The sequence below is a fragment of the Amyelois transitella genome, chromosome 7 (genome assembly GCF_032362555.1).
Source record: "Amyelois transitella isolate CPQ chromosome 7, ilAmyTran1.1, whole genome shotgun sequence".
NCBI lineage: Eukaryota > Metazoa > Arthropoda > Insecta > Lepidoptera > Pyralidae > Amyelois > Amyelois transitella.
This window is the reverse complement of record NC_083510.1, coordinates 10,233,559-10,253,163: the sequence shown is the minus strand read 5'-3', so window position 1 is coordinate 10,253,163 and position 19,605 is coordinate 10,233,559. Positions and strand designations below refer to the sequence as shown.

The following is a 19,605-nucleotide window of genomic DNA, read 5'->3' as shown; positions in this document are numbered from 1 at the left end:
TTCTGCAAATTGTAATAAAGTTCATGAGGAGGTCTATGGTACATGGCGTTAAAGAATTACATAGCAATTGCAAATATTTTTAGTTATATTCTGTGCAGCGCAGCAGTAGGTGATAAACTTGGGTTCAGGAAAGAACAGAAAAACCGACCCACAGCTTTAACTCTCGGCTAGATTAGGTAAGTAGGATTGACTGAGTTATAGAAACTCAAATGTTTTATACATTTAATGCAACATCTCGAACATCACTTAAAAATTTTCATATCTTTTAGTTTCACAACATTGATTGACGTCGAAAAAATTACCTCAATCTAAGTTAAGGTACCGTACCGCTTCCAAAACGTCAGTGCAGAGGCGGTAGCACTGCATTGGAGCATTTTCTTCAATTATTATTTTTTAATGACCTATAATGTCCTTCGTGAGGATCCTAAGAAGATTTAGTTTTAAATAATAGGCTTTAAATAAATTGTATCAACAACCTGAAAAATAAAAAAAATCGCTGTCACGATGATCGCTTTCAATGGCAATGTCAGATTATTGTTTCTTGCGTGTCCTGTCAATGTCACTTGAGCGAGCGGCGGCTTGTTGGTTGCGTTGTGTTTATCCGATTTTTCTTTTAATATTTATTTATTTGAAATTATCTGTATATCGAAATAGAAGCGGCCGCGTTATGGCATCACAGACCAAATCGACGGCATTATCAACCGAACTCAACAGTTTTATTTACGGTGTTTCAAAAAGAAACCTCCAAAATGCTTTGGAGCTTACAAAGGTTGGAATATCCCTGCTCAAAAACTTTCCTGCTGCTAGGGATGCAGTTTTGGAGTATTTTGCAATGGTTTTTCATGATGCAGTTAGTGTTGCTGTTAACCAGGCTGACTATGCAGTGAGTATTCTACGTTTTACTAATTAGCTAAAAGATTTTTATGATTCTGATCTTGCAGTAAAATAATATATTGGTAAAAAATATCACATTAATGGAACGGACCCCTGGCGATGAAGCATAACGGCTAAGTGTACAACCAACAAAGAAATCTTCATTTTTCCATGAAGTTTTTCCCTTAATTGTCAAATTCTGGACATATTTCTTATTATGTACTATCTTGCTAGCTTCTGTGTTTTAGTGCGAACTACTTGAGAGTCCATCGGGACATCCCCAAGTCATTCTAGTTTCAAATCATGGGTATACTGGTTTCTTTTGAGTCGCAAGGGTATTTAATCACTGCACATATTTATTTATGTATATTGTTTATTTATTGTATTTTTTATGTATGTTTATTATGATTATTTTATTTTATAAAAATAAATAATATAAATAAAAAATAAATAAAAAATTTAATAAAAATATCTTTATTTTAAAAATTAATTTTTAGACAGAGGGAACTGCAAATGCGTCTCTGGAAAGCGTCAGTATGATTGGTCCAGAGTTGTGTAGTCTCGGGGAGTCATGGGCTCCATTTATATCACCGTGGTGTATAACTCTTATTATGGATATTGCCAAAAAGATGTCCAATGTGCCAAGTAAGTATTTTGGAAACTCAGAAGGAAAATGTTAAAAAAATACAGTAGGTACTTGTGGATTTAATGCATAAGTATTAAATGTTCTTTTCTCATTTTAATGTCCATAATTATATTTTGCTTGCTTTGTTTTAGATACAACTCTCCAAAACACAGATCCAATAAGAGTTTTGCTAGACATAACCACACAAAATTTAACCTTGCTGGACTCTGAAGAGAGAGCAAAATGCATTGATATGATGTTGGGTAAGTTTTTATACTTATTGTTGTAGTATTACCAAACTTGTGCAATTAATTACTTTCGTAAAAAGGGAACCGACTCCAATTGATATCCTCCTTTTTGTGAGTCTATTAAATTTCCAAAACCTTTGTTCTAAATGTGACAAACATTTCTGAAAATCGCGGACAAACATGCATACATACATAGGGGTCAAACTGAGAACCACCCTTTTATTTGAAATAAAAAGCAGCATTGTTTTTACAATTCTAAACTTGGCTCCTTCGTGAAATTTTTTTTGTACATATATGCCATTGATTTCCGGTTACCTATTTAGGAAACTTAGATTAACTATTTGCAAAATTCACAATTAAGAGCAAAATGTAACAAAAAACAAAATCATCAACTTTATCCACCATTTTACAGATGTTTTCTGTTCAAAAATGGACCTTTATGTGTATATTATTTAATAAATAAATAAATAACTCAAATTGAATTAGCCTCGAAGTAAGTTCGTGACTTGTGTTATGAGATACTAACTCAACAGTACTATATTTTATAATAAATACTTATATAGATAAACATCCAATATCCAGGCCAATCAGAAAAAGTTTATTTTTCATCATGCCCTGACTTTGATTTGAACCTGAACCCTCACAGTGTCACAGTCACAGATGAGCGCACTACCGCTGCGCGACAGAGGCTGTCATAAATATAGTTAAACTCTGGCCCTAGTGACTGAGCAGTGTTATATTTACTTCAAAAATCCTCTCCATTTGGGTCAGTCAGTCAATAACGCATTCCGCCAGGGTCGTGGGGCTGGTCGTGGGCGGTGGGCTGGGTGGGGCGCGCGGAGCCCGCGCTGGTGGCGCCGCGCGCGCTGGCGCACGGCGCGGACGCGGCGCGCGAGGTGCTCGCCCACCTCGCCAACCACCCGCCGGCGCTCGTGCACATACGCACGGCGCTGGTTGATTTGTTTCATGTGAGTCTGCACTTTTGTTTGATTAATATACCGTGCTGTTCCGTGTGGTTACCAGCACTTGAGAATAGAACCAATTTGTATCTTTCCCATGGATGTTGTTTTAGATTTTAGATGGCTTATAAAATTGGTATGCCATTTCTTGGCGATGGGCTAGCAACCTGTCACTATTTGAATCTGTATTCCATCATTAAGCTATACAGGCAAATGGAAAGGCAAGGCAAGGTAACTGGGATCACTCATAAATGACAGATTAAACAGGAATTCTGTCATTGTGCCTAGGTTCGAAACCCAAGGCACAATTGACTTGTGAAATTATAATCCATGCTTAATTACATTTCTCTGTAAACAAGGGCAGTGAGGTCAGCCCGGAGTGGTACCATGTAATTACTTGACTTTCCACCACTTCTGCTCTTAGATAATGCCACAAGCCTAAATAACAATAAGATAATTTAATTTTTTATATCTAAAATATATACTAATGTTATTATGTTGGTATAGGAAGCAATAAAAGAAGATAGCAAAATAGAGAAGAAGCGTGACGTCATACCTTACTTGCTGAATCTCGCATCCAAGTCTGACATTGTATTGAAGGCTTTGACTCAAGATATTGAACAGACATGTAAGTACGGTGCACCAAATTATGGTTTGACTTGGCTTGTATTGTACTAAAATTGAAATGTGAACGTGTGAAGTGGAGATGCTTAGAGAAGTTTATTCGGTAGAGCAGATAATTTTTTTATAATTCTCCTTCCTCCTGGTGCAAGTTTCATTAACATCCACATCTTCCTGGAAAGGAGCTCGGGGTGCACCTTTGACAATGATCCTAGATTGGGTGAGTCAGGTTTTTACACAAAGCGACTCCCCTCTGCAACCTTTGCGCGGAAACTTACTTCATATTGGATCAAAGTCACAAAACTTGAATATGCAGGTTTTTCCATTATGATGTTTTCCTTCACCATAAGACCTATGGTTTTTATATAATATCTATAATTTTTATACACTACTTTAATTATTTGTTTAAATCATTACTCGAATCTCAATTACATTATTAAAAGCCTCACAACTGAATGTGGCCCTTCAGTCTTTTTCAAGACTGTTGGCTCTGTCTACTTTGTGAGGCATAAAGACCTGATTATATTATTTATTTATATATTTATGTACATCAAGGAAAATAACAAGAAGGGTACTACTTATTTCTAGAGAAATTTCTTCCAGCAAGCCCACGGCAGGAAAGTGTAAAGAAAGGAATTGGCTTGTGTACATAATAATTAAGATATATACTTACTGACATTAATAAACCTAAAACATATACATTATATGTACCTATATACAGGGTGACATTTAAAACAACTGCATCCGTTTAAACATAGACTATACCCATGCTTCTGAGCCGTTTGAGCCTATTTTTATTTAAATTAAACGTCATCATTTTCACATTTAAAAAACCCTCAAAAACTACGTCACACGCTTTATTAAAGACCAATACTACAAAAAGAAATTAAAACTAAACATGTAAATAAATGTCTCAAAAATTTTTTTTTTCTAATATCAAGATAAAATAAAGTACAGAGTTCTCGAAATCGCTCAGCTGAATGAATTGTGTCCTTGACCTCTTGACGCGACGCGTTAGATTCAGAAATCTAACGCGTCGCTTTCTGAAATATGAACCGATATTTTTCTTTTAACGTTTTTAAATATCCTTTAGATGAGTACACTTAACAGTTAAATTTATGCAGTTGAATTAAAAGTCACCCTGTATATATATATTTTTATCAACAGTGACAGACGAACTGATGGAGCGCGTGTGCGCACTGTGCGCCACGCACCGCCACAGCGCCACGTGGGAGGGCGTGGGCCCGGCCACGCTGGTCGCGCTGCTGCTGCGCGCCGATGTGCGCTGTCTGCTGCTGCTGTTGAGGCATTCGCAGAGGAACCTGTTCTGCAGGCAGTTATTGGGTGAGTTATTGACCACTATGTATTTCTGTTAAGATGGTTTGGTCATGTGGAGAGGATGAATGAAAGCAGGTTGACTAAGCAGATATACAAGGAGGGTGTGGAGGGAAAGGTCGGAGTGGGAAGACCTAGACGAACGTATCTTGATCAAATTAAGGACGTCCTGGTAAAGGGTCAGGTCAAGAGTACCCGAAACCGCCGAGCTTGCATGAAGAGAGTTATGAATGTGGATGAAGCAGAGGAAGTATGCAAAGATCGTGGCAAGAGGGAAAGAGTGTGAACGCGGCGTGGGCGGGCATGCCACCACTTTTCCACCTTCGCACCTTGCTATTCGCCGTGTATAAGCCGTGTATAAGCCGTGTAAAAGCAAGTGAATAAGCACTTTTTGAGTTTGCGTGCACTACCAGGAGACAGATTGAGGTCAAACGAACTCAAATCTCGGAAACGGAAACGGAACGCTCTTCAAAATGGAACTTATGATTACATAATTCTGTTCCAGAATACCTCCTTCAAAAGTTGGAACACGAATGCCTGTATCCAGATAAAAATATACCTTTGCTGACGAGTGCAGCCGAGGAAATCGACATAGTTCGTGAGAAGTTGCTCACTGGGAACAAATTAGAACAGTTTTCTTTGACCAGGATTCTTATATTAGTGTGTAAGTAATTTATATTTATGCGTTCCGATCTGATGAACAGGTCATCTTGTTTTTATTTATTTGTAATTCTAAAATAAAAATCGGGTAAATTATACTCAATCCAAGATGGTCACTACAACAGAAAGGCGGATTTAAAAAAAAATTAATGCACCTTCATAATCCCATAAATTACAAGTTTAAATACTATAAAAACTACTTTTAACTTGCTATTAGCTTTTTTTTTAACTTAAATTCAAATAACATAAAAATAGACTACAATTTTATATGTTGTCTATAACTTTTAATTTAAACACTCTTTCCACTCCCAGGTTACAACCTACCATCAGAATTTGTCAGCACAATAAGCTACCTCCTCCAGTACTCCCGCGACGATTCCAAACTCGCTCTACTCGTCCGCATTGTCTCTGGCACGGTCACTATGCACGTGCCAAACGACTCTATGGACATGACCATAGACACTGACAGATACCAGAATTTTATAAAGACTGGCGTAGAGTACGCCTTGAGGGACGCCATGATATCAGATACAGAGATAAAGAGATGTTTTATAGAGGGATGCGTGCCGGATGATCAGAAAACTTATTTGCATCATTTCTGCTTGAACATTATCAAGTTGTTGAGGTGAGAATCTGATTTAATTGTTTTTTTTTTTTACCACAGATTACTCACAATAGATTCCGCATGTAAGGCCGCCCGCGGTCATCACGCATTTAAGATTTATCACAGATAATTCGTTAGTATATTAGTGATGGCACCCTTTTGAATGTGATGGAAGAAGATTATATTGATTGTTTATGACTTATTAATTAAATAATGATTTATTTAAATTGAGGATTTCAACTGAGCAATCAACCGATTTTAAAAATGAAAGTTCTCAGTTGGTCCTGTATGTATATCTACTTGTTTTATGATGTCACATCTTATCAATGTCACATCACTAGCTAACCACGCCACAATAGGATATAAATTTCTCTGGATCAAATATAAGCTTCGCTACGCAATTTGGCATGGTTAGTCAGAGGTTGTATTGGATTGGAACATAAATCTGTAGAAATTTTATTTGCACGATTTAATACACACGCTGTACACCTTAGGACGTAGACTTTAGACTATAAGTTTGACATACCATTTAAAAATTTATTAAGTATTTTAATTTCAATTCAATCAATACATCATAACAATGTATTCTATTGTCTATTTCTTATTTCAAGTTTGAATTATTGCGAAGGTGACGTTATTGAAGAAAATGGTGCATTACAGTTTGTTACCGCTTCTTCTGCAGTGACGCTTTGGAAGCGGCACTTAACTAAGTCTTTTTATTCGACGTCAACCAATGTTGTAAAACCAAAATATTTGATAATTATTAAGTGACGTTCGAAATGACACAAAGTAATAAAAAAAAAAATTGAATTTATCTTTTTCAATGTCTATTGTTGATTTTTAATATATTATTTTCTTTATATAGATGGGAGAACTCTTCTCGCGTGCCGCACCTCCGTTCACGTCCCTTCGGGCGTGCGGTCGAAGCGAACTTATACCGCGTCGGTGGCGCCCTCTCGGAATACACGTCACTTCTGAGAACTAAACCCGAATGTACTATGGCGTCGTTAGATGAGATGCCTACATGCCATGCTATTGCTGAGGTATGTGTAGGAGATAAATATATATTTAGTTGCTCTTTTAACATTAATAGTAATGGACGGAAGATAATTTGTGTCGCGTCTGATACCGCGTCGGTGGCGCCCTCTCGGAATACACGTCACTTTTGAGAACTAAACCCGAATGTACTATGGCGTCATTAGATGAGATGCCTACATGCCATGCTATTGCTGAGGTATGTGTAGGAGATAAATGTAATTAGTTACTCATTTTAAATCAATAGTAATGGAAGATAATTTGTGTCGCGTCTGTGGCGCCCTCGCCGAATACACGTTACTTTTAAGAACTAAGCTGGAGTGTACTATGGCATCATTGGGTGAGATGAATATATAATTTGCAAGTTTTTTACAATATCAATCGATAGAACCCCTAATGTCGCGGTTGTGGCGCCCTCGCGGAATACACGTCGCAATTGAGAACTAAACCGAAATGTATGGCGTCGTCTGATAATTTTAGCAATAAATTTTACTGATAAAGTTAGTTGAGATGCCTACATGCCATTTTGCAGAGATATTTAAGATATTAAAAAGCCTTTTTTCTTTTGCGAATAGTGTGAGAAAAATCTTCCTCTTATTCCATTCTGAACTAAAGAACGAATCAACTACTTATTCCGTTGTAATGAGGGAAAATAAAGTGAAGAATATAAATAACTGTTGAATCCGTATCATGGCTGTTATTGTCAATAATTTATTTAAATTATTTTATTATTGTCGCGCAGGTTCTCGACAGGGTAGATATGTCAGGAACGAAATCTCCCCCTCCCAGTGTGGAGGTCATCCTCAAGGTCGTCCAAGCAACTGTCAAATATTTCTTCAGGTGTCTGCATCAAAAAGGTTTGTATAATATCTATATTTTCTTTATTTGAATATGTTCCATTAAAAAATAAGTATATTTCATGGTAAATTTTTAAAATTATTTTTTAAGAATTGAAAATAGTATATATAGACGTGATTATATGTATGTATGTTATTTAAACTTAATATTGTGACATCTATTTACTAGGCGGTACTTACATCTTATCTATAATAATATTATAAAGCTGACGGGTTTGTTTGTTTGTTTGAACGCGCTGAACTACTGGTTCGAATTGAAAAATGCTTTTTGTGTTTAATAATAATGGAAAATAAAAAAAAAACGGGGAAAGTTATTCATCCTTGAGGGCTTCAATGATGCCCAAAATAACTATTCCACGCGGACGAAGTCGCGGGCACCGCTAGTATATTATATATTTTCTATGATTCCTGCATTCTCTTGCTTCATCAGCTCCTTATTCACTAACCTTGCAAAAAAAAAGTTTACCAGCCAGTCATTTCGGAACTCTTAGCAATTTAAACCGACTCACACTTGACATTTCTTCAACAATCAAATCTCTTCCAGCAATACTGGACAAGCTTCGCGGCGTGCAGGCCGCCTGCCGCTTAATCCGCAAGTTGTGCTTACACAGCAAAGTGGCGAGGGCACTCGCCCTCAGGGAGTTACTGGAAGGAGCCATGTTCAGACACGAAGCGGCCTTCGGAAGCCGTCCAGCGTCTTCGATGGACAAGTGGCCTGACGACCATCTCTTGATACATCTCAATCAGAAACATGTAAGTCATTGTCTCCACATTCAAGTCTATGAAAAGACAGTGTCTTCGGAAGGTGACATGTTCAGACACGAAGCGGCCTTCGGAAGCCGTCCAGCGTCTTCGATGGAGAAGTGGCCTGACGACCATCTCTTGATACATCTCAATCAGAAACATGTAAGTCATTGTCTCCACATTCCAGTCTATGAAAAGACAGTGTCTTCGGAAGGTGCCATGTTCAGACACGAAGCGGCCTTCGGAAGCCGTCCAGCGTCTTCGATGGACAAGTGGCCTGACGACCATCTCTTGATACATCTCAATCAGAAACATGTAAGTCATTGTCTCCACATTCCAGTCTATGAAAAGACAGTGTCTTCGGAAGGTGACATGTTCAGACACGAAGCGGCCTTCGGAAGCCGTCCAGCGTCTTCGATGGAGAAGTGGCCTGACGACCATCTCTTGATACATCTCAATCAGAAACATGTAAGTCATTGTCTCCACGTTCCAGTCTATGAAAAGACAGTGTCTTCGGAAGGTGACATGTTCAGACACGAAGCGGCCTTCGGAAGCCGTCCAGCGTCTTCGATGGAGAAGTGGCCTGACGACCATCTCTTGATACATCTCAATCAGAAACATGTAAGTCATTGTCTCCACATTCCAGTCTATGAAAAGACAGTGTCTTCGGAAGGTGCCATGTTCAGACACGAAGCGGCCTTCGGAAGCCGTCCAGCGTCTTCGATGGAGAAGTGGCCTGACGACCATCTCTTGATACATCTCAATCAGAAACATGTAAGTCATTGTCTCCACATTCCAGTCTATGAAAAGACAGTGTCTTCGGAAGGTGCCATGTTCAGACACGAAGCGGCCTTCGGAAGCCGTCCAGCGTCTTCGATGGACAAGTGGCCTGACGACCATCTCTTGATACATCTCAATCAGAAACATGTAAGTCATTGTCTCCACATTCCAGTCTATGAAAAGACAGTGTCTTCGGAAGGTGACATGTTCAGACACGAAGCGGCCTTCGGAAGCCGTCCAGCGTCTTCGATGGAGAAGTGGCCTGACGACCATCTCTTGATACATCTCAATCAGAAACATGTAAGTCATTGTCTCCACGTTCCAGTCTATGAAAAGACAGTGTCTTCGGAAGGTGACATGTTCAGACACGAAGCGGCCTTCGGAAGCCGTCCAGCGTCTTCGATGGAGAAGTGGCCTGACGACCATCTCTTGATACATCTCAATCAGAAACATGTAAGTCATTGTCTCCACATTCCAGTCTATGAAAAGACAGTGTCTTCGGAAGGTGACATGTTCAGACACGAAGCGGCCTTCGGAAGCCGTCCAGCGTCTTCGATGGAGAAGTAGCCTGACGACCATCTCTTGATACATCTCAATCAGAAACATGTAAGTCATTGTCTCCACGTTCCAGTCTATGTAAAGACAGTGTCTTCGGAAGGAGCCATGTTCAGACACGAAGCGGCCTTCGGAAGCCGCCCAGCGTTTTCGATGAACAAGTGGCCTGACGACCATCTCTTGATACATCTCAATCAGAAACATGTAAGTCATTGTCTCCACATTCCAGTCTATGTAAAGACAGTGTATTCGGAAGGAGCCATGTTCAGACACGAAGCAGCCTTCGGAAGCCGTCCAGCGTCTTCGATGGACAAGTGGCCTGACGACCATCTCTTGATACCTACATCTCAATCAGAAACATGTAAGTCATTGTCTCCACATTGTTCCTCCTTGTGAACATAATCATCATACGAGTATGATGATGATGCCATAAACGCAATAATCAAGGTAGCTGCCAAAGAATAAACGTTCAAGTTTGGAAAAAAAACCTTTGTAGCATTTGGTAAGTGGCGTTTTGGACTCGCCCAAATAATGTGTTATGCACTTCGTTATATATCAGGCAGTATTTTCTAATTGAAGCGTGCAGGTTTTCTCACGAAGTTTTTCCTCACCGCAAAACCTTCGGTTGGCACTCAAACTAATGTACCTACATATCCGCAGGGCCCCATAACGCAGTTAACTCAAAGCCACACATCAGTCTTCCACGCCGGAATCATCGGGAAGGGGGTTAGGAAACAAAACGAGTCTGACACTGGCGACATACCCCCCATATTGACAACCAATAATGAGCTGCTCATGGGAGCGCTCATGTCTTGTATGGTGAGTGATTTCTAGTTTGTAAGTATCTGTTGCCGTGCTTATCGCCTTATGTATATTGTGTGTGAAAAAAAATAGGAAATAAAAGTTCTAAGGAACAAATGACTGTTCTATTCTATTTTTGAAAAAAGTAGAATGCATTTCTTTGTGTTAATTTTACAGTTTTTTTTTTAACGGAAGAGAAAGGAGATATCGTTTAAAAAAAAAACGGAGTTTTTTTTACCGGGATATGTTCCCGTGGCAATTTTCAAATCTTGGCGGACGACGCCTAACGTTATTATAACTCAAAAAATATTGTTATGTTCTTCCGTTTGTTCGTTAATAAATATGTTCAGTTGCTTTTAACAAATAGGTACAGATAATACTTTTTGTTTTGCAGGACGGTAACAGTGGTATAGTGGAGGGCGCCACGTCGCTCTCTTTGCTACTCGTCGAGTTGGTTTCCCCAGATGTCATGTACAACGGGCTACCGTGGCCTGATGAAGATTTCACTAAGGTACCTATTGTTGTGATTATTATTGGTGCATGTCATTTATTTGTGGGTATTGAATAAACAAATTAGTCTTGGTTCAACCTGCCTTTCAATTACGACATGGTGTCAGGTGTCGTCTAAAATAATTAATTTTCGGTATAAAAAGTCGACTTTAAGCTAAAATTAAGTGTTCGTACGTAGAAAAAGTGATAGTGTTTTATTATTACTATGGAACACGCGCGTCCGCCATCGGAATTATGCCTAGAGGGCGGGCCGGCAAACCGCGCTGACGCGTGGCGAAAATGGTACAAGCAGTTTTTGGTGTTCCTGAAGGCCTCGGGAGTCTATAAAGAACCGACAGATGTACAAGCCAGTCTCCTCATTAACCTGATAGGCTCAGAAGGTTACGACGTATATACTACGTTTAAATTCGAAAAGGAGACTGATCGGGAGAATTTCGACAAGTTGGTCAGCAAATTTAATGAGCATTTCGGTACGAAACAAAATACTACCATGGCTCGTTTCAAATTTTTTACAAGAAATCAAGAAAATGGTGAATCTGTCGATGAGTACGTCACAGCATTGAAAATACTTTCGCAGCATTGTGAATTCGAGCATCTCGAAGAAGGTCTGATACGCGATCGTGTTGTTTGCGGGGTCACCGATGGAAAAATACGTGATCGATTACTGAGAGCTGAGGATCTGACCCTCGCACGAGCTGTGAAGATTTGTCAAGCTAGTGAGATGTCTACAGAGGAAAAACGGCAGATAGAAGGAACCAAGGCGGTAACCGACGGGGGCGCGTCGTCGGCAGCCGTGGACGTGGTGTACGGCGGCGCAGGCGGACCGTCGCGAGCGGCGCGTGGCGGCTGGGGCCGGCCGCGGCCGCGGGGCCAGCTCCGTGCGGCCGGCGCTCGGGGAGCGGCCACTGCAGGCGGCCGACGCGGGGCAGCTTCTAGGAGTGCGTGTCGGGCTTGCATGAAGGATCAGTGTGACGGAGACTATAAGTGTGCGGCTAGAAATGCTCAATGTTTTTGGTGCAGTGAACGGGGACATTTTAAAAGTGCATGTCCTAAGTTAAAGAGCAGAGTATACCAAATTGAGGAAGAGTTATCAACTGACGATTCAGATTTGTACTACGTCTCCACGGTCGACAATTTCGGTGACGGTATGGACAGCCACAAATGGTATGAGACTTTATTTTTATATGGTAGTGATTTAAAAGAAAGATTTAAGCTAGATACTGGTTCGGATTTAAATGTAATGTCCTTGAAAACATATTGTAAATTGGGTTTGAACTTATCAGAGTTAACATCAGATAATACGAGAGCTTTATCGTTTTGTGGCAATTTTATTCCTATTGTTGGATCATGTTACATCAATTGGTTTTATAAAAATAAAGTGTATAAATTACGTTTCATAATTTCTGAACACGACTGTCAAAATGTGCTGGGCAAATTTTCTTGTGAACAACTAGGCTTAATAAAACGTTTATATTCAATAGATATTAACCAGTATGATGATATTTTCAAAGGTTTGGGAAAGTTGCCTGGCAAATACAAAATAGTAACAATTCCGGGCGCGCAGCCGTCAGTCTGTCCCGTTAGAAAAATACCCGTGGGCGTACGAGATAAGTTACGAATCGAATTAGATCGAATGGAAAATCTAGGCGTTATTAGAAGAGTGACGCACCCGACCCCGTGGGTGAATGCAATCGTAGTGGCGGCGAAAAAAGATGGCAGCATTCGAGTGTGCCTCGACCCGCGGCCGCTTAATAGGGCCGTGCGACGCGCACACTACCCGTTGCCGACGCTCACTGATATCGCGACTAAATTAGAAGGAGCTAGGTATTTTAGTAAATTAGACGCTCGATCTGGATTTTGGATGGTTCAGTTAGATGATGATAGCGCTGATTTATGTACGTTTGGAACACCATATGGCAGATACCAGTATCTACGTTTACCTTATGGTATAAACTGTGCATCTGAAGTTTTTCATCAAAAAATACGTCAAATATTAGAGGGCTTAGAGGGCGTAGATTCATTTGTTGATGATGTCATAGTTTGGGGGTCTTCAATTTCAGAACATGACGAGAGGCTTAAGCTTTTATTAAATAGGGCACGTGATGCTGGTATTAAATTTAATAAAGAAAAATGTGAATTTTGTGTTCAAACGGTAACTTACCTTGGACATACCTTTAGCTCCAAAGGTATGCAAATAGATGAAAGTAAACTTAAGGCAATTCGTGACATGCCGAATCCGCAAGACAGGAGTTCATTAGAGCGTTTTTTGGGCATGGTAAATTATTTATCAAAATTTATACCACATTATTCAGAGATAGCGGCTCCTCTACGTATCCTTTTGAAAAAAGACTCTGTATGGAATTGGGACGAAGTACATGAAGCGACCGTGCGGCGTTTAAAAGAGTCAGTGTGCGCCGCGCCTGTACTGGCTTTGTATTCTGCGCGCGAGCCGGTGCTGTTATCAGTAGACGCGAGCTCTCGCGCGCTCGGCGCAGTGCTCATGCAGGGCGGCCGGCCGGTCGAGTATGCGTCATCCACACTCACCGACACGCAATGCAGGTATGCTCAAATTGAAAAAGAGCTGTTGGCGATCGTGTTTGCGCTCGAACGATTTCACCAATATGTTTATGGCCGTAAAGATGTCACAGTGGAGACGGATCACAAGCCATTGGAAACGCTATTTCATAAGGCGTTGGATTCCGTTCCAGCCAGACTGCAGCGCATGATGTTACGTATACAGGGATACGATTTCAAGGTTACGTATAAACCTGGAAAATATATGTTCGTTGCAGACACCCTTTCGAGGGCACCTTTACCTGAACAGTTACAACAAAAAGTAAGTGATGAAATTTCGGAGCAATCATGTTTTCTTATAGAAAATGTTACGTTTAGTGACAGTAAATTGAGTATGATAAAGGAGCATACAATGAAAGATGAAGAATGTCAGTTAATTATAAGATATATAAAAAATGGCTGGCCAAATTATAAGTATGAAGTGGATGAAAGAGTAAAAGAGCAGTGGTCGTATAAGGAAAGTTTTGAATATGTCGATGGTATAATATTTAAAGATAATTTGGTTTATATTCCATTTAAGTTAAGGTACGAAATGGTAAAGCGAGTTCACGATGGGCATATGGGTATAGATAGATGCAAACGGCATGCGCGGGATGTGATGTTCTGGCCAGGGATGTCTCGAGACATCGAGAGTGCAGTACGCCGCTGTGCGACGTGCGCCGAGAGGGTGGCGCGGCCCGCGCGGGAACCGCTCTTGCCACATCCTATCCCGAGCCTGCCGTGGGCTAAAATAGGCTCGGACATATTTCAGAACGGTAACAAGTATTTTTTAATCTTAGTCGACTATTTTTCGAATTATATCGAAGTTTGTCCACTGCTGAACATTACTAGCAAGACAGTCATAACAGCGATGAAGGATCAATTTGCAAGGCACGGCATCCCACAGGAACTGATAACTGATAATGGGCCAGCGTATGCCTCGAAGGAATTTGCTACATTTAGTAAGCAATGGGGGTTCAAACATGTTACGAGTTCGCCGAAATATCCGGTATCAAATGGACGAAGTGAGAAGGCAGTACACATAGTTAAAAATATGTTAACCAAATCTTTGTCATCTGGTTCTGATTTCTATTTAGGGTTGCTAAACCTTAGAACAACTCCCAGGGATGGAATTAGCTCACCATCTCAGTTACTTATGGGACGCAGGCTTAATTCCAGGCTCCCATCTCACGACTGTAAACTGCAACCCAGCCGTGACAACCGTGACGATTATAAGGCTATCACAAGCACCACAACCACGCTCCTACTTCGTAATAGACTCAACAGGAAAGCGGTACAGAAGAAATAGACGCCATTTAATTAATGTGGAGGCAGCTCTTTCTTCTCCATCCCAATATACGCCCGAGGAGCAAGAACATTACGAGGAAGAGGATTGGTCCATGGCCGAAAGTGAGGACAACGCAGATGATCCTACGTTTGTTTTAACCAGCGGGGATGGGTCGCGTCTCTCTGAGGACTCCCGGGGTGATATTTTGAAAGGCCGGTTAGATCGCGCGCGCAGACCGGCGGCTGAGGCGGCCCGCACTATTATTGCCAAACTAAATAGGGAAAAATAAATCATAATGCAATCTGAGCTTAAAATTAGAATTGTATAAAATTGGTATAAAAGATTGTACTATGTTACTTCACCCAAGCTGTTATTGTTAATTGTCCGACTTCATAAAATTAAATGTATGTAAGTATTTTTATTTTTGTATGTATGTTCACCAATTTTCTTAGTCATTTTTTTTTTCCAAATTTTCGATTAATATATTTTTGTTTAAAAGGGCTTATATATATCAGCGGTGATCCCATAAAAATTACAATGATAAGATTAGCCTTTATAAAAAACTGTAAAAATATACATTAATCTAGATATATAATATATATATATTAAGGTATGTAGTATTGAAGTCGGTTATATGTTTATTTTTCTTGTTTTTTTTTTTTTTTTTTTTCTATGTATATTATTGTTTAAGTTGCTGACTCATAACATAACAAATTATTTTAATTTTTTTTTTCTGTTAATTTTTTTTTTGTGAGGGAAAGATGTTGTGATTATTATTGGTGCATGTCATTTATTTGTGGGTATTGAATAAACAAATTAGTCTTGGTTCAACCTGCCTTTCAATTACGACACCTATAGCCCTGTTTATTTTTATTACTAGAGGCCGCCCGCGACTTCGTCCGCATGGAAACCCTATCAATCCCGCGGGAACTCCGGGATAAAAAGTAGCTTATATATTATTCTGGGTCTTCAGCTACCTACATATCAAATTTCATCATAATCGGTTCAGTAGTTTTTGCGTGAAAGAGTAACAAACATCCATACTGACATACTCAAAAACTTTCGCATCTATAATATTAGTAGGATTTATTTGAATTTACGTCAATTACATAGCTGTCATTTGCGTTTTGTTATTCTGACGTTTCATGTCAAGTCACACGGGAACGCTGTCGAACGGGATAAAAAGTATCCTATGTCCGTTTCCTGGTTCTAAGCTACCTCCCTACCATTTTTCAGCCAAATCTGTTCTGCCGTTCTTGAGTTATAAGTGGTGTAATTAACACGACTTTCTTTTATATACATAGATTACACAGATTTTATTCATTTCCAAATTGATATTTTTTTGTTCAAAAAAGGTCTTTTCTGCAAGGCAGCAAAAAAGGCAGCATAATAACGATAACGAAAATTTTAATGCTCGTTCGTCGTTTCTTGGCTCCAAAATTTTGGCTTTGGCTTTTGCCAAACCGTCCAAACAGAAACAACGAAGGCGAGCCGAATTCATTCAAATTAATTCTATTCTTATCAGCCAGCATTCATTGGTTCCACAGTTTTTATGCTTCTTAACCTCGTTTATTCCAGCAAGTGAGCATCGAACGCGAGCTCTATATGCGTTCCGTACTAGAGCGTTGTTGCGTGTCGCGAGCGGCTCTGCGTCGCGCGGCGGCCGCACGTCCCGCGCTGTGCCTCGCGTCCGCGCTACTGCGGGCCGCCGCCGCCACGCTGCTGCACCGCCGCAGCGCTCAGCTAGGTCGGTGTTTGAATGTGGAACGCGTGTCTGTGCGGCCAGTGTGCTGGCTACAGCGCCTAGTTCATTAACTGCCATGGAAATTTGAATGTAGAATACCTACTTTATTTCAATTATTATTATAGCATCGCAACACTCGGTCTAGTTCAATGATTTTTAAATGTGGATAGCTTATTTTTTTAGCCAGTGTAAATATAAATTTATCCACTACAGTGTAACTTCTCAATGAACTTTGAAAACTTAACGAGTTTGTTGCAGTACACTACCTGAATCCTTTTTGAACCTGATTGGTTGATTTTGGTACTAGTTCCTTGCTGGTTACTTCAGTTTTTGAATATGGAACAGTTGGAACGCGCGCATCAGACTTAGCTTCAACCCTGAACTGAATTAACTCGTTTTCATTATGAAAGTTTTATTAATATTCTAATTTGTTTGATACAAAAATATATAATTTAAACATTTTAACCTTCTTTCCTCAGATCGTCACACAAATTCACCTGAATTAGCGCGCGAGCGGGCGGCGTTAGCGGAGTTATTGGAAACCATGACTTTGGGACAACTGTTACCTCATCCATTATGTCATATGTTAGAATTGGCACCAGAACTAACTGCCAGCGAGGTACCGTATAAGTTATTTTTAACGCCTAACTTAGGGGTAGGCAGAGACTATCTTTCTACTTGCCTTGTTTGCCTGTTGTCCTTCAAAACCGGCGAGCTTTCATGGAGAGAGTTAAGAATGTTGACGAAACAAAAAAAGTATGCAAGGATCGTGGTATGGTGACTGACTGACAGACGACGTACAGCCCAAACTGATGGGTGTTAGAAATTTGAAAAGAGGATTTGTACAATCTGATCTGAGCCTAAAAGAAGAATTCAATGTATTTTTATAAAAAAAAATCGTATTCTTTTTTCAGATTGTTCAAATGCTACGAGATTGTCTATGGAACTATACCAGAGACCATGTGCCATCGCCAGCACTGTTCACTTGCGATTCAACAGGTATTTATTATTTAAACATTAAATCTTATATCTAATTTATTGTATTATGCTGACATTATAGTAAACTGAAATAGATTTAATGAAATCAAGAAAGACCTTATTATACTTAGTTTTTTTTTATGACAACAAGGCACATAAAGTAGCCCCACAATCAAAAATCAAGTCAAGTTTCTTGCCTTTGACTCTACAGACCTGTAATTTTAATGTATATACACTTAAAATTACAGGTTGAGTGTAAGTCAATCATCTTTTGAAATCTATTTTGTGTGTAATAAATATGCCTAAAATTATAATAGCCCTACAGCTGCCGTGACTTGCAAAGCGTCCATCTCTTCACCGTCACTCCTTATGACTGAATATACAGGGCCGCCCTCGTATTGCATTACTTGTGTGAGAGATTCGTGTGAGGCATAACGACGGAACTCGCGAATGAGAATCAAATGAATGAGAATGTACAGCCACTATAAAATTTTTGACTTTTCGCCTCACTAGCACTAAGTTTCAGATCTTCAATATTTAAAAGTTTTTCTTTTTTTTTCTAGGTCTTCATTGGCGAGACCCGTCTACTTGCAAGCCGCCAGCTACATACACCGATACCTTGAGACTTATCATACAAAAGAGGATATCGAAACTAGGTCATATGTACCCAATCATGTTTTTAAATCTGGAAAAGGAAAGCCAGTAAAGTTTATTTGTAGACAATAATTATTTTGGTATAATAAGAAATTTTATTTTGTACATATTAGCTGTAAGAAAATAAAGTGCCTGCTTTGGACAGGTTTTTGTTTTATTTAATCGATATCGATTTATTGTCCAGTAATGGATAAACCCCCGCCTTAAACGGAATTACTTAGATATTTATTGGAACATGTAGACGTACTATCTATATACACATAATCCCACAAAAATCCCGTTGTAAAATAAATCTTAACATTTTACAATAAAGAATTTTAGTTTTCATAGTTTGGGATCTTTGTTCTACAAACATTAAGATAATGTATATTTTTTATGAATTTATAACTGTACATACCTACATATACAGTGAACAGCTCAAAGAGTTTCATAAAGGGTAATTTGAAGATGGGAGCAAAATCAATCAAAGAAATCACATATGATTTCTTTGATTGATTTTGCTGCATCTTTGGACATCATACTATACCATAGTCGCTATTACCTATATAAATTTATCTCAGTCATAATCTGATAAGCTTGCGCGTGAAATATATAATTTAATATGAAGTTAGATAAAAAGAGGATAAAGATGAGTTGTCCATGTTTTGGTGTATAAAAACTGTAAATTGATGGTCTTGCCAAGATAAAAATCAAAAAAATAATGCAAATAATTAATATCAATGTCAGCATGTCACATAATACCTCACAGTGTCGCCATATACATTTTTATTTCGTGCAATATTTAGTATATTTGAACATTTTATTTCGTTGCTGAGAAAAATTTTAAATTGAAATAAAAAGTCAGCCAGCCAGCATACATCATTTTGAGCAATTTTAATAATCATAGAATTCGGAATACATGACATAAACTAAATACGTAAGAAGGTAAGATACTACTACTACCTACTGATAAATTTGTTTGACACTGTAAGTTAGACTAATACTCAAAGATAGTGAGTATGTATAGATGTTAAATTAACAAATAATAAACCTTTGTTTGCAAATAATAATATAAACTACCATTAGTACATTTACATACTCTGCCTACCCCTCCGGGTAAGAGGCGTGATTTTATGTATGTATGTATTAGTACATTTAAATTGTACTGTAGCTAGCAATACTGTCGAAACTGATCAATAAAA

The 19,605-nt window shown here is 39.1% G+C and overlaps 1 protein-coding gene across 1 annotated transcript; it reads left to right on the top strand.

The window, feature by feature from the left end:
- Positions 1–568: 568 nt before the first annotated feature.
- On the top strand, positions 569–18,586 carry LOC106130250 (integrator complex subunit 5). The gene is made up of 17 exons (XM_060945026.1): positions 569–883; positions 1,371–1,518; positions 1,651–1,761; positions 2,542–2,714; positions 3,213–3,333; positions 4,494–4,670; positions 5,167–5,325; positions 5,634–5,946; positions 6,791–6,968; positions 7,703–7,817; positions 8,362–8,570; positions 10,557–10,715; positions 11,092–11,208; positions 16,627–16,795; positions 17,272–17,411; positions 17,707–17,791; positions 18,334–18,586. The coding sequence occupies exons 1-17, from the start codon at positions 668–670 to the stop codon at positions 18,474–18,476; spliced, it is 2,733 nt and encodes a 910-aa protein (XP_060801009.1). The 5' UTR covers positions 569–667; the 3' UTR covers positions 18,477–18,586.
- The last annotated feature ends 1,019 nt before the right edge of the window (positions 18,587–19,605 follow it).

What these genes read in the sequence shown, in the direction of transcription:
- LOC106130250 (XM_060945026.1), top strand. Translation starts at nt 668, where the DNA reads ATGGCATCACAGACCAAATCGACGGCATTATCAACCGAACTCAACAGT. An exon ending in TTAACCAGGCTGACTATGCA is followed by an intron (nt 884 to 1,370) that starts GTGAGTATTCTA and finishes ATTAATTTTTAG; the next exon opens with ACAGAGGGAACTGCAAATGC. An exon ending in TACATCTCAATCAGAAACAT is followed by an intron (nt 8,571 to 10,556) that starts GTAAGTCATTGT and finishes ACATATCCGCAG; the next exon opens with GGCCCCATAACGCAGTTAAC.